Here is a 25727-nt window from a genome sequence, read left to right on the forward strand (position 1 = left end):
TTTGCTTTAACACAGGGGGTCCCCTTTTTTCTATAGTACTTGCCTCAACCAAGGCCAGGGCCTTCTCAGCCTTGGCCCTGGCCAAATGAAATAGGCTCCCGACTGAGATCGGTGCCCTACAGGATTTACTGCAATTTCACAGGGCCTGTAAAACAGAGCTGCTCTGCCAGGCCTTTGGCTGAGGCAGTGGCCATCAAATAACATCAGCCTCCCTGTCTCAAGCCTCAAATGCTTCATGCACTCCATAGTGAGATATAGATCTTTGGCTCTAGGAGCAGTGGACTTACTCCACCAATGATCCACTGTCCTTCCTGGCATAAGTGTGGCATACTGGAATGGAAATTAAGTAACAAGCTGCTAATTGCTACTTAAATTATTAATTTAAATTTTAACCTGGTTAGAAGTATTTTATTGTTGCCATGTTTTTATGAATTAATGTATTGTTCTATGAGTTGATGTGAACAGCCCTGAGCCCGTTTGTGGGGTAAAAATCCCAAAACAAATAAATATATAAATAAATCTTTAAAAACCATAACACTACCCCTGCCTTTTTCACGAGCGAATGGGGACTTTTTGCCAATAGGCCTCCCCCTGCATTAAGGACCAATTTCACAGTTTCAAAACATACTATACTGAATTTTGTTTTCTGAATAATCTGGATTTCAAAACATTCTACCTTCAAGGAATACTTTCACATCAACCTCTCCTTTCAGGAACCCCTGTGAATTGTGGAGCATTCTAAAGCACATTTCAGGGTGCGTACATGGTTCCCACAAACAGTTCCCGATCAGCCCCATTGGGATGTACAGCCCACCCTGACACAAATCCATACTCTGCTATGAAGTTAAGGTTAACAATCTCAAGGTAGGATTTGGCATTCTCGCAGAATTATGACTGATCTCCAGACCACACTACAGAGAAAAGTTCCCCTGGCAAATGCGGAGGACAGATTCTATGGCATCACATCCCTGTTGAGCTTCCTCTGTCATGCAATGTAATTTTATGGCAGACACTGCATTAAAATGTTGTAATTGTGTATATAGTTCTTGACAGGTGGTTTAAAATATAAGGATGTTGGCTTGGCAGTAGGAAAGTGTGTGGTGTGAAACAGAGTGATTGAATGACAAAATGAGAGAGGAAGAACCAATGAGAGAGAGCTGGGAGTGAAGTGTTTTGACTAGATGAGAGGATATTATTTGAGGGGGGGGGTTATATATTGGGAAGAGGGCAACACAGAAGTGCAGTTTTCAATTTTGAACTTTTTCGGCAGGCCATACCTAGTAAGATATTAGTGATAAGATTAATGACATATTTATTATGTATTTTAAATTATTTTTCCTTTGACTGATTTCTAATTTTTTTTACATATTGGACTACTAGAGGATGAGAAAGGGCATTAAATGTTCTGAACTTTGTACGTTTCTTAGTTTCTTTATATTATTTTATAAACATTTTCTTTTTGCACTCTAAGTCCTAGGGTCCTTCTGAACCCTAAGATTAAAGGTTTCAAGTGTAATGCCCACACTAACTGACCTTATGTACCAAATGGAATATAACTGAATGTTGATCTAGTGTGATCCTGGTGGCAGCACTGTTTGTGGCAACTAAAAGAGAATTTTGCTCTCCCTGGGCACTGCCCCCAAATTCCCAAGAATTCCCAAAGCCAGAGTTGTCAATCTTATACAAAGTTTCCAGGGAAGCTAGTTCACCATTACAACCTTTGCATCACCCACCCCTGTCTGATGTTTTTAAAGCCACCTGGAACACTCTGAAACTGGCTATATTAGCCCATCTGCCCTTAGGTATGTTCATTATTTCTCCAGTCAATAATGTACATCTGGTGTAACAGTTTCTGATTTAATTACTCTGCTTTCTTTGTAATGATGCTTCAAATGCTCACATATTCAGCTAAAATGAAAAAGATTAATTCATGACAAAGTACTTCAGATAAATTACTCTTGTCAAATATTCATGTTTTTGTAGTCAAAAGATTTAAAAACCCCAACAGTTAAAATACTGACTCTAGGAATTGCATTACTAATCCCTGAAATCTACGTGAGCTATTTTGCAAGGTTAAAGGGCCTCACAACAGATCATATTAAGAACTAAGACAATGGAAGACAGGACACAATAAACCGAAACAGCCATGAAACTGAACATGAAATAATAACAGAACTTAAGTTTGTACATTAGCAACTCATAAGAAGTTGAATGAGAAACTATATATTCTATGTTTATTAGAATATTCACTGTGTACATGGACAATAACAAATATAAAGCAAATACAAAGTAACAAATACTGTCAAAAATCTGCGACAGTAACAAATATAAAGCTGTTGTGTAACTAATATTAAATAAAAAATTAAGATCTGTAGCCTATGAGCTAAAGCAACCAGGATGGAAAACAAATGCAGCTTGGGATGCTGAAACATTCTCTGGCTTGCCAGTGGTTTCTGATCGACTAATAAAAATAATTATGTAGCACTTTTGTGAGTGTTCACAGTATTTCACACGCATTAGTGCAGGAATCTGCAGCCAAACTGAGATCTGAACCAAGGACTTCCTGGCTCAAAGTTCTGTATTATTTATAGGTAAGACTAAAGTCTAGACTGGAAATGTGCAGGCAGAAAAATCTGATGCAGTAATGATTGAATTCAATATTAATTAACAATATGGGTTTTTAAATATCCAACCAATAATGTTTATTAATATATATGTTTTATTCGTGTCACTAGTTTTTGCTGTATATTCTTTTTGTTGTTGTTAAACCAAGGAAAGCAGAACACACATGTATGTATGTATACAGGCAGATTATTGCAAACTAGGCTAATTTAAAATGATGCTCCTCCACTGTTACTCTTCAATTTTCCAGTAGTTGGCAGAAATTGTCTATATTTTCTCCATATTCATATCCTGCACTAGGTTCACTGATTCAACAGGCAGATGAAACCATGTAATTTGTGCTCATCAATTCCACTCATTATTGGCTCTATTAACAGGATAAGTTCTTTATGAGATTATCTTCAATTAATTTGGTTTGTTTTTCTTTTCTAAATCAAGAAGAGCAACTCTAATGTCACTAACTAGTCCATTGTTTCTTACATTCTAATATATTGTCGGTACTGTCAACACTAGCTACAGCAAAAAAATAAAAATAAAGTATCCATCTCACCTTCCAGTCTGACTATATCCGGGCAATAAAAATGGATCAGGGCAGCTAAAGCACAACCATCTGTACCATCCTTCAGCAGATTTTCCACCAATGGAATACAGGGCAGCTGCTTAAGGAGAGTTTGCTCCTTCCTATAACGAGCCTATCATGCAAAAAGAAGAAAAATAAAATAGACCTATGCCCAGAAACATATGTGAAAGCAGGTTTCATATTACAAATTCAAAAATGCAATTTGCACACATAAAAATTGTTTCCAAACCAGACTAATTATCTTGCTTTTCTGTAGTCTTAGCATTTATGTTAAGTGAAATGTTCATTTTAGAGGCATACCAAAATGCTAATTCCATTCAGAGTTATGTCTATTTTTAGTAGAACAAGTATACTTAAATTACTCTGGAATAAACACTGCTATAGTATTTTGAAGACAGCAACAAAAATACAAATATTCAGCAACAGAGTAGCATGGACAGATTATTTAGCTGCTCTCATTTATAACAATTATAAAAGGAAAAAGAGTAACAGTTTCTATCACCATATGAGAAGCAAGAATAGCTATCCGGGTTTTTTTACTAAATTCAGAGTTAAGGAAATACCAGACTTTCAGTACTATTTCACAAGTGGAATAATAAATTTTGACAGCTAACATTCTTCCATAAAATCACTACAGACTTAAAGAACAGCTTGTAATAATACAAACTATTAATGAGGAAGTCTTGGGGGAGGGAAGGTGGTCATGGGGAAGGAGTGCTGCCTGGCAATAGCATTATGTGGAAAACCTGAAGGTGACATCATGCCCCTCTAAGAATCACAAGAACTTCTAGGGGAAAACTGTACATCTCTTGCCTTGAGTGGGAGAATGGAAAGTTTAATGTATAGCAAGATTGCTTCTAATTTTCAGGGCTTTTTCTCCAGGTTTTGGGAACAATACCACCAATTCTTTTAGATGAAGCCCATCTTGGAAATCCATATTTAAGTGGGAACCATGTTTCTGCCTCTCTATTTGTTTTTTTCAGCTGTTTACTGAGTTACATTGAAATTTGTTTTACAAGATTCCCCTCCAAACACACAAAACTGTAGATCTCTCAAATTTTATTCTACCAGATTAACCCACCTAAAGTCACATTACATTTTTTTTTTTGGGGGGGGGGGAATCTGTCGAGTTATCGTTTTTCAACATTTGTATTCGGTGCCCTGAAGTTTAACGTTCCCATTTATCTGGGACATCGATAGCATTTAGATACACCATTGCAATGAAGGCTGATATACACAGTACCTTATCCATGACTTTGGGGCTTCAAGTTAGTAACTCTCCATGTCACAGCTATTATGTATAGCAGCACTTGTCACATGAAAGCCTGATAATGTGGAGATTCCTCCAACAACATCCAGCACTGGTTATATAAACTCTCTATTCATTGGAAATTCCATGTGACAAGTGCAGCTGCATATTACATACTTTGAAACGAGAATTTGTATGCATAAGAACATAAGAGAAGACATGTTAGATCAGGCCAATGGCCCATCCAGTCCAACACTCTGTGTCACACAGTGGCCAAAAAGAACTTATATATATATAATACACACACACACATACACACTGTGGCTAATAGCCACTGATGGACCTCTGTTCCATATTTTTATCTAACCCCCTCTTGAAGATGGCTATGCTTGTGGCCGCCACCACCTCCTATGGCAGTGAATTCCAAATCAACAGAGATGGAGATAAGTCATCAAGAGTGCAGTGTCACCAAGAAAGATGAATGTATTGTTATGTATCAGCTCTTCCCCAACTCCTCTTAATAAATATCACCTGTGTCAAGTTAAGATATGCATGATGCCATTAATAACGGCTGTCAATAACCATGGGTTCCTTTTCTAGTGGAGCCTGGAACACCGTTTTTCAGACATAATGTAAGAATTAATCCAAACGAGTAGCACAGTATTTCGGACAGTCCTGCTGGATGGCAATATACCTCAGTTACAGAAATGGGGAAACTGTATGTTTAATTCTCAGAAACAAAGGGTTAGAACATCAATCCCTCTCCCCAGGGTTAGTTTTGCATGTAAATGAAATTTTAAATTTGCAATTGCATTTAAGCATGTCTCCATGTGCTTTTCTGAAGTAGCACAATGTTGCAAGGAGAATGGCCAAGATGTGCTTGTTGACCACCTTTGCTGACCTTTTGACAACCTGAGTTAAACAATGAGATGAGTGGAATTTCTTGATTGCTCATGAAGTACTAAATGGTCCTAAAATATTAGTCAAAATAAGTCTTGTTGAACATACCTAAAGTGTTTTGATACAGGTTGAGCAATAAATCCAAATATCAGATCCAAGCACTCCATCACATGTCCCCTTTTTAGTAAGATGATAAAAAAAAACCCTGCTGTGCCATCTCTCCATTCTGTCTACAACAATGGTTCTTCATTTATTTGGTGTAGTTTTGGCTCACAACAGGATAATAAACAATGATGTAGAAGAGGCACAACTTTAGGACACAGAGAGGGGAACACCTGGACTGCAGTCATAGTTATATATGTCTGGGATTATTTTCTCTAACTGAAATCACTTCTTCGTAGTTGTTTTTAGCTGTGATGAGGTCCCAACAAAGGCATAAAGGCTTTTATTCTAGCAGGAACTCCTTTGCATATTAGGCCACACCCCCATTTAGCCAATCCTCCAAGAGTTTATAGAGCTTTTCTTATAGGGTCTATTGTAAGCTCTTGCAGGATTGGCTACAATAGGGATATGCTGTCTGATGTGCAAAGGAGTTCCTGCTACAAAAAAAGCCCTGGGCATAAAACAGTCTTTTCCCCTCCAACACTTGACAGTAGCAACTTTGGCATTTCAGCCAAAGAAATAGTAGTGGGAAATATTGTTTTCCTTACACCAAGGTCCTGATCTAATGTGAACTTACCCTATGTTTACTTAGAAGCCTTTATGAAGAATACTGCAAAATCTACATTGTAACCTTATACAAAGTTACTCCAGTCGAGGCCAACTGATTTCAGTGGCCTTGGATTAGAGTTACTCTGTGCCATGATATTTTACATGCTGTCTGATCTGAAGAGGAGACAAGATTCAAAACAAGCAAATGGCCAGTGTTAATAGGTTCAAAACCAGTGAATTTTAAAGACATTTATTTTATGCCTGATATTTTACTGCAATTCAGCTATCATTAAAAGTCAAACAAACTAAAGGAATTTGTGACTAGCAAACATATAAAGTAGATATGTCTATTAATTGTTTATAATTTGTGTATAATAGTCACTTGGATAACCAATCTGCTACCATGAGAAAAGATACTACTGAGGAATAATCAGATGCATTCTGAAGCACAAAGGGTGAGACAGATGCCCTTCAACCCTTCTTAAATATCATCATGAAATGAAGCGTAAAAGGGACTACTGTAAGCAGGGAAATGAGGTCTCTGAAGATAGGACAACAAAAAGTTTCAGCAGGCTTTCTTCCTTGTTGGGGCCTCATATTAATATTAGGATCTCCTACAGACTACATGTATTCAGAGGCTTCAAACAACATTAATCTTCTCAGATGTTTGATTTTTAAAATTAAAAACATGATCAGGAATCTTAGCTTGGGAAGAACTGCCATGTTCTATGCTGCATAAATTAAATTATGCTCTAAATATGTATTCTTCTACCAGTGAAAGAAGTTACTAACAAAATGGGTAGTTGTGCCATTAGCATATACAAGGCTAATTCCGCACTCCATCTATGCACCCACTTCCTAACAGATAAGTAGCATGTACAAATTATGTGTTTGGAGTTACCTAGAATATGTATGAATATATTTAATCAGGACAGCCCACTTTCCAATGGTCAGCAACTTCAGGATTTAATGCACCTATGTTTCACAGTGCTGAAGATGCACAGATATCATAAAGAAGAACCTAAACTGATAAATTGTTCATAGGATATTATGAACAGTAGGGTTTTTTTTTTTTTAAAAAAGAATGGAACAGACTGGATCATTTCTGACGTCTGCTAGCCCATGGCACCAAAACTTTAAGATGACATCACTGCACATTTCTACAGTCAATTATTTTAACAAGTTATGCATACATTATTTTATTTACATTGAACAGAATTTTATGAACGAACCTGTTATGGTCATATGATACTTTGGGGTAAACACATTGGAAACTACACAGCAAATATATGCGTAAAAATAAATACAGATTAAATTTCTAAATATTATCACACCTTTATCTCCAGTTAATCATAATGCTTTCCATAGAGTTCTCATGAAACTGTGAAATTCTACTTGTGCTGCCCTTTTGGATAAGATCTACTGTACGATCTCCCAACAGATACAGATGAAATGAATGAGAAGACAAGCATGACATGGACAGCACCATTCATAAAATTAAGATAGTGTATCAAAGGGAAGCAGCTGGGCAAACTTACAGGAACCAGTTTCCAAAACCATTTGGAAGGAGACTTCAGAGGAAGCAGCAGGGAAAAAAGAAAAAAAAAGCAAAGAGCAAAGGAAACGTGAAAACTCTGACAAACTCAATAATTCCATAATCACACTTAACATTTTCAGTTTCATACAAACATGACAACATTTTATAGCATCTGATGGTCAATAACAATGTCTCTTTTCATCACTAAAGGTAATAAAAAAATATCTGCAAGGAAAATGATTTATTTGTTGTACTTCAACTTTTACCAGAATAATTGACACATAACTCAATTTAGTTTTATCACCAATATGGCATTTTTAATCGTGGCTACATAAGAACCATAACGATTAGGCAGTAGCAATTCTGTATAGATCTGCATAGCAGTTTGGAAACACACAATGTTGACCTCCAATACAAACACACACCTACTTTTAAAGTTCAAAATATAAACATATTTTCAAAATATAAATGTACTTTCAAAATTCAAAACAGTTCAAATATAAATATATTTTCTAAAAAGTGAGAAGTTTTTCACTGGACTGCTTTGGTTATGACAAAAATGCAAAATGCATTCTGGCAATGGTTTGAAATGTAAATTATACTGTGTTAACAATTTAGCATAAAACAGCAGTAGTAAGAAAACAGAGCAACAAGGCACAGTCAAACTCAGAACAAGCAGCTAGGTTTTCTATAAACCAAACATCACAAATCAAATGGATGATCATACAGTACCTGTACAGTGTCTGAAATTTCCTGAGTTTCTTCCTCTCAGAACATTCTCTACATGCTTGCAAGATTTTTGAACTCCATAAATGTCAACATTGCACAAAAGATATTAAAAGGAGACCTGCTACTAGCGTGAGCCTATTTTTGCCTCCTCTTTTCTCATTTGAAGCAATCCTACATCTTTGTGAACTCTAGGAAACTTAAAGTGCAGTTCAGGGGATTCTACAAAGACGGCTTCTGAGAGGAAAACTTCAAAGACATTTTGATGTGTTTATGAATAGTGCATGCCTTTTTGTATTGTGACAAAAAGGCTCCAGATAAATGATCTTTAAGACCAATAAGCATTCATCAAAAGATTCTACTTATGAGAGCAATGTATGCCACCAGTTTCCCCAAATGCAACCTCCCCCCCCCCCAAAAAAAAAACTTGATTACAAAGGGAAGGGTTGCTTTTTCAGGGGTTATATATGGGGGGGGCAGGAAATCTATGTGTTGTATTCAAGTAGCAAAATTCTCTCTTTCTCTCCCTTTGACCTTTTTTTTTGTAAAAAATAAATTCAGCAGAAGATTTCTTATTGGTTCTGGCAGAAGACCATGGAAATTTATTCATGGATGAGAAGGGGTTTGGATAAAGGTCAGATTCTGACTTTTTCTGTGCAATAAACTGGACTGGCATAATTGATGGAAAATAAGTCACTGTGAGACCTTTTATCCATCATTTTGAGTAGTGAACATGTACTCCCCCTACAGCCAGATACAAGATTTAACAATGTGCTACGAAATTTCAGCTTTTATTAAAGGTTAAAGACATGACAGCTTTATTAAGAGAACAAATGTTCAAAGTCAAGATAATTATTGCAAGTAGCTGAGCAAAGTTATCAGTTAGTCCTAATAAAAGGTATACCACAGCTGCACTCAGAATCCCAGTTTACCATCCAAAGTTTATAGCTTAACTTCATATCATCAGGATTTTACTACAAGTACTACAAAGAGACTGCTCAAGGATACTGAAACAGATTTGAGACCAACTCCCGAATGAGGTCATCCCATATGGATAAAGAATGAACATGCATATCCAGGCGATATGTACTTTTCACACTTCATGTCTTATACATTGTATAAAAGTACTGGGCACCTTTTAAGAGATGGTATAGCATAAAAGCTAAGCTATGAATCTGTATGTCCTCAGTTCACTTCATTTACTTAATTTATATCCTGCCTTTCTCACCAGTGGGGATACAAAGTAGTTTACATCATTTTCATCTTCTACATTTTATTTATTTGGAATTTTACTTCTGCTACAAATTTTACTAAGGCTGCAATCCTGAGAACACTTACCCAAAATGAAGTCCCACTACTTAAAATGGGACTTACTTCAAAGTAGAGCTAGCTATGAATGCTCCCCAAGTAATTTTAGGCAAGTCACACTCTTAGTCTTTACAATAGGGAAAGTACCAGGCACTGACCTACTTTACGGAGTGTCTGAACACTCAAAATGACTCAATTTACATGCAAAGTAAAAATTTTTTTTTATATTACAACAGCAGCAGGAACTCATTTGCATATCAGGTTATACCCCCTGACATCTTTGTTTCTTATAGGGTTTTGTAGAAAAAGCCAAACAGGAATTCATTTGCATATTAGGCCACACCCTATGTAAAAATATGCTGGCCACTGTTTTCTGAACCAGTTGAAGCTTCAATCTTCAAAAGGCAGCCATGCTGGATTTACATTACTGAAACAAAGCCATTTGAAAGCCATAAAATTACAGATACTACAGTGTGTTCTTGTCTATATCAGACCTTTGCTATTATAAAAGAGGATGTAGATAGAGCTGCTGACTTTAAATGGAATACAACAACAGAGAGAAAACCATGGAAGAAAGCTCCAAAATCCACAGGTTTGCTGTTTGAGTTTGGAAGCACGTTTTTTATAATATGAAGTGCATAAGCACACAATGTGAAATTGAGAAAATACTAAGTTCATTGTGGACTTACCATATCACAATTAGAGGCCAGTAACTAGATTCCAAAACCTTAGGCTAAGTCTGCTCCTTGGAGAGCCAGTTTGGTGTAGTGGTTAAGTGTGCGGACTCTTATCTGAGAGAACCAGGTTTGATTCCCCACTCCTCCACTTGCACCTGCTAGCAAGGCCTTGGGTCAGCCATAGCTCTGGAAGAGGTTGTCCTTGAAAGGGCAGCTGCTGTGATAGCCCTTTCCAGCCCCACCCACCTCACAGGGTGACTGTTGTGGGGGAGGAAGGTAAAGGAGATTGTGAGCCCCTCTGAGACTCTTCGAAGTGGAGGGCGGGATATAAATCCAATATCTTCTTCTTCTTTCTTCCTTCCACCCCGCAAGTATCAGCTTGCTAACCAGTTGTCAATATAGAGTCAAGTGGAAGGAACAATGGCTAAAGAAGTGGAGTTTTACTAGCAGTTTCTAGCTGGGGCAGGGGGCGAGATGAGTGAAGCCTAGGCTCACTACCCTCCATCAATTCCTCCAAGAGGTTGTCAGTCAGTCAAAAATGTATTGTGTATAGCCATTAGCCATTAGAAAATAGAACATGAACAACAAAGTTCCTAAATAACACCTTAAAAGTTCCCCAGAAAGGCCAACCTCAAGAAGTTACAGCATTTGATATCACTCTTGCTCTTATCTTCTTACTTGCAAGGAAAATCCCAGAGGTTGTCTTCTAAAACCTAACAGTAGTGTAAATTCAACTGCATTTTAACGTCTCCACAGTGAAGAAAAACATGCTTATAACCTAAGGGGTTTGGCTCCTAAACTGTAATAAGGCAATATGTATTATTATCCTGCTTTTCCTCTCAGGAGCTCAAGTCTTGTTCCTTCCACTTGAGGGTACATGATTCCCTCTCTTCTAATTTATACACACACCAACCCGTGAGGGAGATTAGGCTAAGAGCAAAAATGACAGAATGTGACTGCCCCAATGTCACCCAGTGCTTTTTCATGGCAAGCGAAGATTTTGACCTGGGTCTGTCAGGCCAAAAGGTTAACTACTGTACACTGTTTCCAGATACAAGTGACTAGATCGGCGTTTCCCATCTGCAGGGTCGCGACCCAGCAACGGGCCATGGAAGCCTCTATGCCGGGTCGCGGGGGCCTCCTGTCAACGCCCCGCTGCTGGGAGGAGTTCACTGGGGCCTGCCACGTTCACACGGCGGCCTCCGGCCGTCCCGCTGCCGGGAGGAGTTTGCTGGAGTTCTCAGGGGCCTGCCTCTGGCCTCCCCACTGCTGGGAGGAGTTTGAAGGGGCCTGTTGCGTTAGCGCGGTAGCTTCCCCACTGCTGGGAGGAGCTCACAAGGGCCTGCCTTTTTTGCATGGCGGCCTCCTAGCCTCCCCGCTGCTGGGAGGAGCTCGCCGGGGCCTGCTGCTTTTGCACGGTGGCCTCCTAGCATCTCCGCTACCGGGTGGGGCTCAGCAGGCCAAGCTGCGCCGCACAGAAATTCAGCAGTTTGAAAGGTGAGTTCCGTTTTTCTTTTTCTTTTCCTTTCTAGCTTCCTTTCTTTTACTCCTTCCATCCCATTTTCTTCTTTTCTCCTTCCTTTCTCTGTCTTTTTTCTTTTTTTTTCTCTATTTGTTTCCAACTCTCTCCCCCTCCTTCCCTTTCTTTCTTTCTTTCTTTCTTTCTTTCTTTCTTTCTTTCTTTCTTTCTTTCTTTCTTTCTTTCTTTCTTTCTTTCTTTCTCTTTCTCTCTCTCTCTCTTTCTCTCTCTCTGTCATTCTTTTCCCCTGTCGCCTTCCTTCCTTTCTGCCATTTCAGGTTTTCCCAGGCTGAGACCATTTTATATTTTTAGTTTTCTGTATAATCCTTCTGCTTTTTCATGATGTTTTATTTTTAAAATTGCATTGCAAAATCCCACTATTCTCCTACCTTTCCTAAACAAAATATTGCAAGAGTTTTAAGCATGTTTGTACATCATTTCCTTTATCCCGGCTCTGCCCCCAAAGTCTCCTGGCTCCACCCCCAAATTTTAGTGGGCCATGAAGGAGAAGCAGGACCGGCACTGAGGTTTCCAGTGTCCCGGGCCGAAATTTGCCCCCCGTCCCCTCCTTTTTCTGTTTTTCACAAACTTCCGCACGCAGAACATGCGCAGCCTGACGACGTCATCAGGCTGTGCACCGCGCATGCAGGCCCCCAATTCTCGGCCCCTCCAACTTTAAAGCGGGAGAGAGCCAGGCACTTCCCCCCCACCTTGCCGAGGCTTGCAAAGCCTCAGCAAGAGCAGGAAGACAGTGGGCGTGCTCAGAGCCACTGGGTCTGAGCAGGCCCGCTTCCCGCCCCCCCCCCCATCTTGCTGAGGTTTGCAAACCCTTCGTCACCCACCCCCCAAGACTGATCCTTACTCCCCCCTGCCCTCCCTCTGTCGCAGCGCTGCAAGCCAGGCTGCATTCCCCCATTTTGCCATTGCTGCCACCGAGGCTGGTCCTTACCAGCTTCAATGTGACTGCACAAGGCTTCTAAGCCTCTGAAGGGCCCGCAGGAGGAGAGAGTTTGCTCCCCTTCCTTCCTGGAACCGGAAGTGAGGGGGGGCGAACTCTCCTATCGCGGGCCCTTCAAAGGCTTAGAAGCTATATGCAGCCACATTGAAGCTGGTAAGGACCAGCCTAGGCTCAGTGGCGGCAGCAGGGGGGAGGGGGGCCAGGTGGAGTGGAGCACAGTGCTGGCTTCCAGCAGCGGCGCCGGGCCAGGCGGAGCAGAGTGTGACGCTGGCTTCCAGCACCGTGAAGGGAGGGAGGAGGGCAGCGGCAGGGCCAAGGGGTGCAGCCGATCGTGCCAGAGAGAGGGAGGTGCCCCTGTGGGAGCTGTCGCCTAGTTTGCCAACTCCCATGCACCAGCCCTGAGGAGAAGTATAAAAATAACCGGGCCACCGGGGGAAGGAAACCTTGGACTAGATTACTATACTCTGGCAACCTGTTATTTGAGGGTTGTAGAAAAAGCACTTGAGCATTTTTTACATCCTAGTATCCACACTGTTTTGAGCTGGCTGGGAACATGTACTGTCTGAAGTTGGATCTGGCTGGCTACTAAGCTGTGAGCCAACATTAAATGGCTGCATGAGACAGAATGATTTCGGACCTGTATCCAAGGCAAACCATTCAATATCACAATAATCCAAGTCTATGCCCCAACCACTGATGCAGAAGAGGCTGAAGTGGACCAGTTCTATGAAGATCTACAACACCTTCTAGAATTAACACCAAAAAAATGTCCTCCTCATCATAGGGGACTAGAATGCCAAAGTAGGAAGTCGAAAGGTAACAACTGACAAGTTTGGCCTTAGAGAAAAAAATGAAGCCGGGCAAAGGCTAATAGAGTTTTGTCAAGAGAACAAGCTGGTCATAGCAAACACCCTCTTCCAACAACCTAAAAGGCGACTCTACACATGGACATCACCTGATCGGCAACACAGAAATCAGATTGATACCATACTCTGCAGACAAAGATGGAGAAGTTCCTTACAGTCAGCAAAAACAAGACCTGGAGCTGACTGTGGCTCAGTCATGAGCTACTCATTGAAAAATTCAGGCTTAAACTGAAGAAAACTGGGGAAACCATTAGGGCATCCAGGTTTGACTTTGATCACATCCCTTATGAATATACAGTGGACGTGAAGAATAGGTTTAAGGAACTAGAGTTGACAGACAGAGTGCCTGAAGAACTATGAATGGAGGTTTGTGGCATTGTACAGAAGGCAGCAATCATCACCATACCAAAGAAAAAGAAATGCAAGAAAGCAAAGCAGCTGTCTGATGAGGCTTTACAAATAGCTGAGGAAAGAAGGAAAACAAAAGGCAAAGGTGAAAAAGAAAGATTTTCAGAGAAGAGCAAGGAAAGATAAGGAGGCCTTCCTGAAGGAACAATGCAAAGCAATAGAGGAAAATAATAGAATTGGAAGGAAAGAGATCTCAAGGGAAACGTTTTGTGCAAAGATGGCCATGATAAGGACAAAAACGGTAGGGACCTAACAGAAGCAGAAGAGATTAGGAAGAGGTGGCAAGAATACACAGAAGAATTATACAAGAAGGATCTCAATGCCATGGACAACCATAATGGTGAAATCACTGGCCTCGAACCAGACACTCTGGAGTGTGATGTCAAATAGGCCTTAGAAAGCATTACTAACAACAAAGCGAGTGGAGATGACAGTATCCCAGTTGAGCTATTGAAAGTCCTAAAAGACGATGCTGTTAAAGTGATGCACACATTATGTAAGCAAATTTGGAAAATGCAACAGTGGCCACAGGATTGGAAAATATCAGTTTATATTCCAATCCCAAAGAAGGGTAATGCCAAGGAATGTTCAAACTATTGCACCATTGCACTCATTTCACATGCCAGCAAGGTCATGTTAAAGATCCTACAAGCTAGACTTCAGCAAGATGCAGATCAGGAACTACCAGAAGTTCAAGCTGGGTTTTGGAGAGGTAGAGGAACTAGAGATCAAACTGCCAACATTTGCTGGATTATGGAGAAAGCATGGGAGTATCAGAAAAATGTCTATTTCTGCTTCATTGACTATACTAAAGCCTTTGATTGTGTGGATCACAACAAACTGTGGCAAGTCCTTAAAGAGATGGGAGTACCAGACCACCTCACATGTCTCCTGAGAAACCTATATAAGGGTCAAGAATCAACTGTCAGAACGGGATAGGGAGCAACTGATTGGTTTAGAATAGGAAAGGGGGTTCACCAAGGATGTATATTGTCACCCTGCTTATTTAATTTATATGCAGAGTACATTGTGTGGAATGCTGGCCTGGATGAAGCACAAACAGGAATTAAGATTGCCGGGGAAAACATCAACAATCTCAGATATGCAGATGACACCACTCTAATGGCAGAAAGTGAGGAGGACCTAAAGAACCTCTTGTTGAGGGTGAAAGAGGACAGCACAAAAGTAGGCTTGAAACTCAACATCAAAAAAACTAAGATAATGGCATCCGGCCCCATCACACCTTGGCAAATAGAAGGGGAAGGCATGGAAGTCGTGACAGACTTCACATTTCCCAGATCCAAGTTCACTGCAGATGGTGACTGTAGCCATGAAATTAAAAGACGTTTGCTCCTTGGGAGGACAGCTAGAGACATCACGCTAACAACAAAAGTCTATATAGTCAAAGCGATGGTATCCCCAGTAGTAATGTATGGCTGTGAGAGCTGGACCATAAGGAAGTCCAAGTGCAGAAGAATAGATGCTTTTGAGCCGTGATGCTGGAGAAGACTCTTGAGAGTCCCTTGGACTGCAAGAAGATCAAATCAGTCAGTCCTAAGGGAAATTAAACCTGACATCAAGGTCGGACGCTGAAGCTGAAGCTCAAATACTTTGGCCACCAAATGAGAAGGGAGCACTGAGTGCACTGGAAAAGACCCTGATGCTGGGAAAGACAGAAGGCAAAAGAAGAAGGGGATGGCAAAAGATGAGATGGCTGGACAGCATTGCTGATGCAACTAACACAAATTTGAGCAGACTTCGGAGGATGGTGGAAGACAGGAGGGCCTGGCGTGACTTTGTTCATGGGGTCGCAAAGAGTTGGATTCGACTGTGTGACTGAACAACAACAAAATGGAGGACTTGCAATGTATACAAAGCACTTCACATATACCTTATTGTCCTCTTTACAACACTCTTGTAACATAATCCAGTATTATTATTTCCATATTGTAGAAGGCAGCCTCAGAGAGCGTGATTTGCTTAAGACTACCTGGTAAACTCAACAGAGACCAGATGGGAGCCAAGACAGTTTTCAGCTCAGGCTCAGCCATGAAGGAATTCATCAGGAATTCACATAATGAGAACAATTTAGATGAAGATTACACTAAACACGCTATTAAAGGATAATTTATGTAGGCATACTGGTAGTAAATTACACTGAACAGTACTTCTGGTTTAAATTTTGCTTGCTTATAATTAAGTACACTTTAAAATAATGTCATGAACAGGATAGCAGCATTTCTCAGTTTACAATAAAATGTTGGGTTGGATCCAACCACTGAAAAAGGAAGCAGAGGTTCCTTTTGACCATCTCCAAAAAGTTTATGTTGGGGATCATGGGAACCGCGTGGACAAAAAGCCATGTGGGTTGGGATTTATAATAAGAAGGAAAATTGGGAGGTGAATGAAAAAGCTGAATGGATTGAACCCTTAGTTACTAAAAATGAAAATGAAGTGAAGCCAGGATACAGAACATTAAAGTTCAGATTTAACATAACAGAAATTAAGGTAATGCTAGTAATGTCCAATCTAATAAAGCATTAGTGAATTAATAATCAATACTTCTGAACACTTTTTCTCTCAGATGCCGGCTTAGCTCTTCAACCCATCTCCTCGTAAACATAAGTAAAATATACCTAATCCTGTGATATTTGTTTCTTTCTGCTTTTAAAGTGTTATATACTTTAAAGACCTGTATTTTGGGTAAACTGGAATCTCAAAATGAACCAGTAATGAAGTATGAAATTGTGCACTGTTCTAAATTTCCAACTAAGGTAGATGCTAAAGAAACCCACATTACAGCAGGAAATTGCAGCCTGACAATAAAAAAGCTGGCAGCGGAAGTAACAGGCCCTTGATTTATTAGAGTTCCATACGCTAATAGAAATAATGTGCTGACTGGTGCTAAAATGTATCAAGAGAAAAGAGTTAGGTTATGAGCTACAGATTTAAAAATGAAGACAACAAAAGAGCAGGAAAAAATTGGTTACCGTCTGGCAAACCTGTGCCCATTGAAATTAGCATTCACCCATAAGCTCCCATTTCAGCCTACTTAACTTATGCATTAATGTTCAGGTCAGCAATTCTGTTTCTGTCTTACTCCTGTGTTGTAATTACCTCCTGATTGGTCTGGGGTTTTTTTATTCTTACAGTTGGTGATAGGAGTGGCTGTACCACGCCACTGTAATGAAGGAGGAAATATGAAAGAGGCTGTATTTTATAAACATGTATCACCAATTACTTCTGTCTGGAAAAACAGAAATAGTACCACCCAAGTAATACATACATATATATCTTCTCCTTGGTCATTTGTTTGTTTGATATGCTGAAACTGCTACTTAACTGTCTACTCTAGAGATTAGAGGTATAAAAATTGGCTTTTGGGGGGTTTGGGTATACTGAACCAGAAAAATACTGGTATTTTCCGATATTTCCAGATCCATTACTGGTATGGTATTCAGATTCAGAATTTGTAGGAAATTCTGATTCCCTGCCTCCCAGCTGCATTATACCCTATGGGGACCATTACAGTCAATGGTCCCCATAGAGTAAAATGGAGAATTGATCTGGGTTATCTGGAACTCTGGTCCCCCTTGTTTTTTGAAGTAGAGGGACCAAATTTGCAGCACAACTGCTGGTGCCTCTTCCCAAAAGAACCCTCAAGTTTCAAAAAGATTGGATTAGGGGGTCCAATGCTATGAGCTCTGATCCTTCATTGGTTTAATTTGAGAAAAAGGTGTTAAAGGGATCTTGGTCCTTTTAAATGCCTTCTCCAAGCTGCAACTCTGCAAGTGAACTTCTCCAAGCACCAAGTTCATCCATAAGGCATTTAAAGGGACTGCAATCCCTTTAAATGCTCTTTAACTTCAACTATCCAGTGGTCCCCCCAAAAAATCCCAAATATATTTTGCAGTTTCAGGGCCTGGCCATTTCGGATATCCAAAAAATAGCCAGATCTCTATCCAGCTGAAAGAATAGCCAGAAAATACTGATAAAGTATTTTTGGGGTATTTCCTGGCTCAGAATTAGCTGAATGCATACTCCTACAAGAGATTAACGTGCTGGCCCCAAATGAAATGTGTGAACTCTGAAGAGAAGAGGCACTTTGGAAGAGCTAGCAACATACACCAGTGAATCAGTTAGATGCTATGACAGTTTGGTTGCCAGTACTTATAATAAGCCAAGGTCTTTATAGCCATAAGTGTATAACAGAAGCTTGGTTTCAAATGCTGTATAAAAATACAAGTTTACAGAACTCATGAAGTTCACCTACAATGAAGTCGTCAGTGGCCTCTTGAAAAGAGAAACAATGGAGAGGGTATTTCTAGCATCTTCCTGGGAGGCTGTGACACATGCTTGGATATTTGCCTTGTTAAGCAGTTCCCCGGGCTAAAAAGAAATCTAGTGCAGTTCCTGCCACTGGATTGTGTGCTGTTAATTTTCCAATGCAGGAATAATTGAAGTTGCCCCTCCCAACAATTTCTTCAGCAAGAATACAAGGAAAGAAACAACTGAAATTAGGGGCACGGTCTGACAAATGACACAGAAGGCCCCCATGTATTGCCTTCTGACAATTATTCAATAACTATAAACAGCACATACTGCCAGCAGACACATCCCTTCAGGGGACATTGGGAACACAGACACAGCTTAGGATGCTGTTCCATAAGTAGAACTGTCCCAACATGTTTTAATGGAGAAATATGCTTTTGGACTCTGCAGAATACAGGTATTTCTAGTCTGGGGAAAAAACAGAAGAACTAACCCTCCAAGTGAAGGTTAGTAATTATTCGGTCTGCCAATCATACATCAGAACTCTTAACTGTTGTGCCTTAGTACACTAGACTTCCTTAATCTGACCCAGTTCTGAGTCAGTTAATTACAGTCTCCAGTGATGCAAATAATTTGGTTCCCATACCCAGAGAAAACCAATTCAATGTATGGGGTGGGGGTGGAGAGAACAGGGCAAAGAGGGAGACCCAAGTCATCGTGACAGTGATTGATTTTTGATCCTAACAGCAGAATACACATTTAAAAATTGCTGATCAAATTAGTAAAAAGATATTGCTTCAGGAATCTTTAGTACAAATGGGATGCTACAGAAACAATGAATAGAGCCAACAGAATAACTGTTAATGAGAAGATACGGTTTGGGAGATTTTGGACTAATTGCTTCAGCATTTCAACTGACAGAGAACAGCCCCACACTTCACATAGAAAACCTGATTACTTTATACCTGCTGGTGGAATATTAATGTTTCCTGCAGTAAATATGAAGCACAGATGTCATACATACAACTTTAAATACCTGCATTTGGGGTGCAACTTCCAAATATTTGTATAATTTATCTGATGCCAAGTTTTCAAATAAATCTAAATGTTCTCCTAACGTTCGTTCTGTAAGTCATAATTAACAATATAAGCATTAACAATAACTGTCTTGGATAATGATAGGAAGTTGAAGGACTCAAGAGACAGTTAATCGGCACATCTAACTTCCCTTAGCACTCATTCTGGGGCAACTTCCCTGTTCACTTCTTTTACCTGTTCTAAATAAGAGAGGATAATTAACCAGAATATACACTATAAATAAAAATATGGCAACACAGTGCCTTTCAAGTGGACCAGCCTCTGCTCAACATTTTATATATACTTCCTAAAATACCTTAAAAGCTAACAATTTTATTATGATAAACCTTAGTAGACAAGAGCTGCCTTTATCAAATGTAGAATAGATAGTGCCATTTTTTAAAAAATGAACATACACTTGAGTCCAATATAGAAGGAAAGATCTATTTTCCAAGATAAGAGTAGGTGAAAAATATGTCTTGGATGCAGAGGTAACTTCAATTGACTGAATCAAGGTTTATAGATAAGTCACTTGGAGCCAATGAGCCAGGCCCATTAATAAAGATATCTTGGTACTCCCAAGACAGTAACATGGTGCTACTTTGTATCACCTTTTTTTCTGGGACCAACATGGTAACTGCCTGTGTTATGATGTATTTAAATATATATTATTGAAATCAGGTTAGATAACAGGTGAACCTGAAAGGTGAGCAGCAATTTTGAGACTAACTTTTATGGAGCTGTCACTTCCCACCGATCTCTTCCCACAGTCAGACTCTTTTTTGATTTTATGGAGATTTCAAATATATTACTACACAAACAAACATGGACAAAAAGATATTTTGCTTCTTAGAACTAAAGGATGCAGGAGGCAGCCTTGGCATCAGATAAAATATACATACATTTTGAAGTTGCACCCCAAATGCAGGTATTTAAAGTTGAATGTATGATATCTGTATTTTGTATTTACTGCAGGAAACACTAATGTTTCACCAGCAAGTATAAATGGACTGCAGTAATTTCAAAGTAAAAAACAGCCATGCAGCTGTTGGTGGGAAACACACTCAAGGCTGCAACGAATTCCAGATGCAGCAGCAGCAGCAGTGTGCATGGCTGCTACTGGCATTCATCATCCTCCATGCATACTGGCTTTTAGCTCAATAGTGAAACTGGCTGGTTACATCTAGAGTATTTGTGATGCACTACAAGTCTGTGTGCTCAAAGAAATCATACAGCTACTCAGTAGAACCTATCCTGTTTATAATTAAGCAGGTGCCCAGTTTTTTGACAGCCATCTAATGCTGAAAGAATCACAAAATGGAGCTCTCTATTTTACTACAATACTACATACTCTACACAGTAGGAAGGCATACCCAGACAAACCATTACCAGACATATGGAAATATGGAAACATCCATGCTTTCAGTAGAGTGAGAATCCACAATATGTCTGATTCCAAGGATCAAGCCCAATACTTATCACCAATTAAGGGGTCTGGGCAAGCAAAAGAAGTCAGAATATATAATTAAATTATGGTGTTAATGCTGTGTTACACAACAGTTTTACAATGAAGACTAACATACTGCATTTGTATACAATGTCTTCTGTCAAAGTAGTGATTTTTCTAACATACCTTTTGACCTCCTGGAGTTTCAACACTGTGATGCTCTTTTAGTTTTTGTTCCTGTTCCATGATGTCTTTTAAATGTTCATTCACCTAAAATGACAAACAAAATCCCATTTTAAAAAAATCTTATATTCTTGCTGAGGTGCAGAATAATATGATACATTAGCATAATTTTATCTCCCAATATATCATGGATGATTTCAATACAGCATGTTTAAATTTTATAAGATAAGGTATAGGATACAATAGGATAGCTCTCAACCCATTCGGGGGAGTATTTATTTTAAAGTTTCTACATCTAGGTTTCCCTATATAGAGTTATGAACTCTGGAAGATAAATGGGCTCTATAGAGTCCTAAACTGCCTGGGCCAGGCATGCCTAAGAGATGGCCTCCTCCTTTATATCTCATTGCTAATAGCACAAACACCTAAATGCATCATATTTATGATAACAATTTTACATTTTTGCCAGAAGATGGACATGAAGGGACATTCCCAGTGGTTGCCCACTATGAGAAAATCCATCTGTTATAGACCTTTGGAAGCCTGAGCATCTTTCAGAAGCATTCTAAGATTAGATTGGTCTTTGACAGCAGGAATATATGAGCTACTTATTGTTTTCAACTGACTTCTACATGCATAAACATCTCAGGAAAACAAATTACCTACATCAGATGAAGAGTGTATTTGTAGAGGTTCTTACTTTGTTTATCCAGAACATGACAGCATCTTCTATGTCATAGGGAAGGTCTGTGGCTTGAAAGAAGGACGAATACTGCTGTGCACATGCAATCACTTTCTCCACACTGACCATTTCCACAGTGTAAGCCATCATCAAGGTGTCAATCATGGCCAAATGGGCACTCTACAAAGACAAGTTGTCACAGGTATTTTGAGATTACTTTTCTACAGCAACTGAGTTGTTATTCATTCTCATTCTCCCCCCCCCCCCTCTCTCTCTGACACACACAAACTGAAGAATTATCTTCAGCAATGTTTATTTGACTGCAACAGAAAGCTCATCCTAGGCATACTCCTGAAATTATTTTTTTTAACCAAACAACACTAAACTGAATCCCATGGCTACCTTCAGAAAGGGCTGATGGAGAACAGTACCACTTAATACTGACCATTTATAAAGCATTTTAGATAGTTCAAGGCACTTTATGTACTTGATGTCAGTAATCCTGAGTCTACAGGATTTTCATTCCTAAATTGAAGACTGGGACTTAGGCAGAGGAACAAAAAAATCCAAACTTAGAAATTTTATATCAGCATCAAGATCTAAACCAATAACTGCCAGAATTCAGTCTCTAAGCTACTGCGGTAAACCTTACATAGGGAATAGCTAGATGATTCCAGAGTAGCTGTAAGAGAGCCTCCGGTGGCTGGCTTGCACAAGCACTGTCCTAATGCGGGACTGCACAGAAGATGAAATGCATTATTTCAGTGTTCCTGCAATTACTATCCTTATTTCTTTCAAGGCCAGATGCAGGAATGTAGTAATTGAGCCCAATTTTTAGTACTTGTGCTTAGTTGTATAACTGGATGGAAGGGGGGAATTAGGAGGAGTTGCCAACATCCTCTGGAAAGTTCCTGAGCAGAAGCGTTCTGATAGAACCTAAAAGACCACCTCATGCCATAAGGTAGAAAGCTATAACAAGGGTATAGGCCAGAGAGAGTTATGCTAATGCAAACATGATATTATTCTTCATTACGATGGACTGCAACATCTGCTTGGATTTTATGCTGCAAGAGATCTGCCATCTAATACCAAGGTACTCAATGTATTAGATAGAAAAGTTAGCTTGTTTTCCAGTTGCTAAACTCTAGAGCAGCAGTAGCCAAACTGTGGCTCGGGAGCCACATGTAGCTCTTTCATACATATTGTGTAGCTCTTGAAGCCCTCACTGCCCCATTGGCTGACTTTGAGAAGGCATTTAAAGTTAAAGTGGCTTTCTTTCCACCTCTCCCTCCCCATCTATTTTCTTCCTTCCTTCCTGTCTTGTGGCTCTCAAACATCTGACATTCACGACGTGCGGCTCTCAAACATCTGATATTTATTCTATATGGCTCTTACATTAAGCAAGTTTGGCCACCCCTGCTATAGAGATTGTACTGCATAATAAACTCTTTTAATGATTTAATAAACCTTTATACATTTTAACAAGCTTTTGTTTTCTTGTGTTCCTCTAACCTTAAGGAGCCACAGGTCTGGCACACTGTTCAAGGGTTCCAAGCTGGGAACCAGGAGCAATAACCAGGAGGACCCAGCCAGGGTCTCTGATAGATGTTTCAATATTATTTTACTCTGTGATGATATAGTTTGTATTTATATTTTGTTACCAACCTTCAGATCTACTTGCTGAGACAAATATTAAATATGGAATTTTATAACAGCCAGAGCTGTAATTCGATCTTTGCTGCTAGACTTGACTTGATCTTCTCAATAATCTCTACAATCTCCTGTAATTACTGCTTGGTGTGGATTCCAGGAGCTTCAAGCCATATCAGAGATTTAGGTCTAAGGAACTGCTTGGTAAGAAGCTTATTAAGACCTGAAGTACAATTATTTTCAAGAGCTACAGTAAATACTTCCCCTCTTTACCTCAAGGTATTTAGGAGTTTAGATTCTTCTGTACCAAAAAAAGACCTGTTTAAAGTAGTGTAAATGTAATAACAAAAAAGTGATTTTCCCAGAATACCACATGGTTCAGTCTTAAAGGGGCAGTAGCATACAATCAAACATCAATTATTACTCCCGGTCACATAGGGTTAACAACCTCCAGGTGGTACCTGGATATCTCCCGCTATTACAATTGATCTCCAGATGTCCCTTGGAGAAAATGGCTGCTTTGGGGCCTGGACCCTGCTGATGTCCCTCCCCAGGCTCTACTTTCCCCAATCTCCAGGTATTTCCCAACCCAGAGCTGGCATCCCCACTGTCATATGAGCTTTAAATATTCATCTGGGCAAGATAATGGGAGCTCAGCTATAAAAAAATGAGGACCCACAGGACAATAACATCATTGTTTGGATTATCCTTATACAAAGAATCAATTATAACCAACTTTTAATGGTGTTTTCCAGACTGCCTTAATGTTCCATGTTCATTCCCTGATGTTACTGTGTTTGCTTTTGTGTCTAGACAGCTTTGTTAATATCCAAGCGCTGTCCCAGTTTTTCCTCATCTCCACCATTCCTTCCAAAACTAGTTTTTCCCTATACTTTTTTCCCCATTGGAAAATTAATTCACAAGATAGCCTCTTCCTCAGAATCTCAACTTTTTTTCTTTGTCGCAAGGACTGTTGCCCAAACTCACCCAGAAAGAGCATTTTTTCTAATTTGCATGCCAGCACTAAAATGTTTCCACCCTGGAGGGCACCTGCGCTGAAACAAAAGGTCACTCCCATTGGGAAGCTTGACACCAGCAGCCCATCATTACCTACCTTACCATTCTTTCATTTAAATTCAACAGCGAATTCTAGCATGTTCCTGGGTGCCATTTTCAAATACATTTCAGTATCAAGTATACTCTTTAGTCTCTCTTGGCAAGATCTGGTTAATCTGACAGAGGATACATAGCGCAGATGGTTTGGAGGGGTAGGGTCAGATTAAAAGGCATGCCTGCCTACATGGCTCAATTCATTCTCATGGAAACATAATATTAATTTCACTGATCCTCACGGTTCATGAGCCAAAAAAACCTCAGAACCATTTCCATCATTTATGTTGAACTTGGAGCTTGTGCCACGGAAGGGCTTTCGGTATAGCTCATTTTCATAAATACTAACAGGCCAGGGAAGGGGGGCAGAATATCTTTGGATGTGCAAGGGGAAAGGAAACCCACTCCAATGGAAAGGGGAAACCCAGAGCTTCTTTCTTGAAGTGCAATCGAAGGACTGAGTCCATGGGGTCTCCTTGGGGCTGCTGCAAGCACAGCAATGCTTCAGCGCATGCGCAAAAAAAAGGGGGGGGGCAGAAAAATAATCCTCAAATGTGAACCTGAACAGATGGAAGACTGATGGGGAAAGACCAAAGTAAATGTGTTAGTGTGAACTTAAGTCCGTAAAATGCCAATGTGGCATTATTTCAAATATTTTAAAATAACATATTTGACTATGCTGCTGCATCTTAATTTTGAGGAGTTTTAGTTTTTAACACTGAATAGCCAAACCCTGCATGATAAACAGAAAGTTAAATAACTGAATTTTAAATAATTTGTCTATTTACCATTTACTAATTATAGGGCATTAGTTTAATTAAAGGTCAGAATCACTGGGGGGGGGGGCTCTTAGAAGAGTCCTCAGAAACCTCTCAGAAGAGTGTACATTTCCTGCACACATACAGCCAAAATAATGGAGATGTGTGACCAAATGGGGTCTGAATCTTACAGGAATAAAAAGATTAGGAAACAGGAAAGCACTGTGAGACTACTTCCTAAAGCAGGTCATGAACCTGGAACATGATGGATGTCAGATAGAGATTCAGCCTGTGTATTACTAAACTTTATCTAAAAGCTAGGAACCAAATTTAAAAAGTCAACTCAGCAAAACAGTTCCTCAAACAGCAATAAACTAGAAGAGGCCTAGGTGGTAAGACTTGACTCTATAAATGCTTCCAGGTCAGGCTTGCTCTTTTGACTTGACAATAAGGAAAGCCTGCCCGTTGCTTCAGTTTGTCGCTACAA

At 39.7% G+C, this 25727-nt stretch overlaps 1 protein-coding gene across 5 annotated transcripts in view; it reads right to left on the bottom strand.

The window, feature by feature from the left end:
• Nucleotides 1-25727, bottom strand: part of CAMSAP2 (calmodulin regulated spectrin associated protein family member 2) — a 118522-nt gene that overhangs the window by 38943 nt on the left and 53852 nt on the right. For 3 of the 5 annotated variants that reach the window (XM_060232335.1, XM_060232334.1, XM_060232338.1), the window contains 4 exons: nt 21741-21902; nt 21044-21127; nt 7601-7633; nt 3173-3314 (listed from right to left, as the gene is read on the bottom strand). In XM_060232335.1, coding sequence (XP_060088318.1) covers nt 3173-3314; nt 7601-7633; nt 21044-21127; nt 21741-21902 — 421 coding nt within the window. The remainder of the gene's footprint in view (nt 1-3172; nt 3315-7600; nt 7634-21043; nt 21128-21740; nt 21903-25727) is intronic. The other 2 variants (XM_060232337.1, XM_060232336.1) reach the window with 1 other exon arrangement.

This window comes from Heteronotia binoei, chromosome 2, assembly GCF_032191835.1.
Source record: "Heteronotia binoei isolate CCM8104 ecotype False Entrance Well chromosome 2, APGP_CSIRO_Hbin_v1, whole genome shotgun sequence".
In the NCBI taxonomy this organism is placed as follows: domain Eukaryota; kingdom Metazoa; phylum Chordata; class Lepidosauria; order Squamata; family Gekkonidae; genus Heteronotia; species Heteronotia binoei.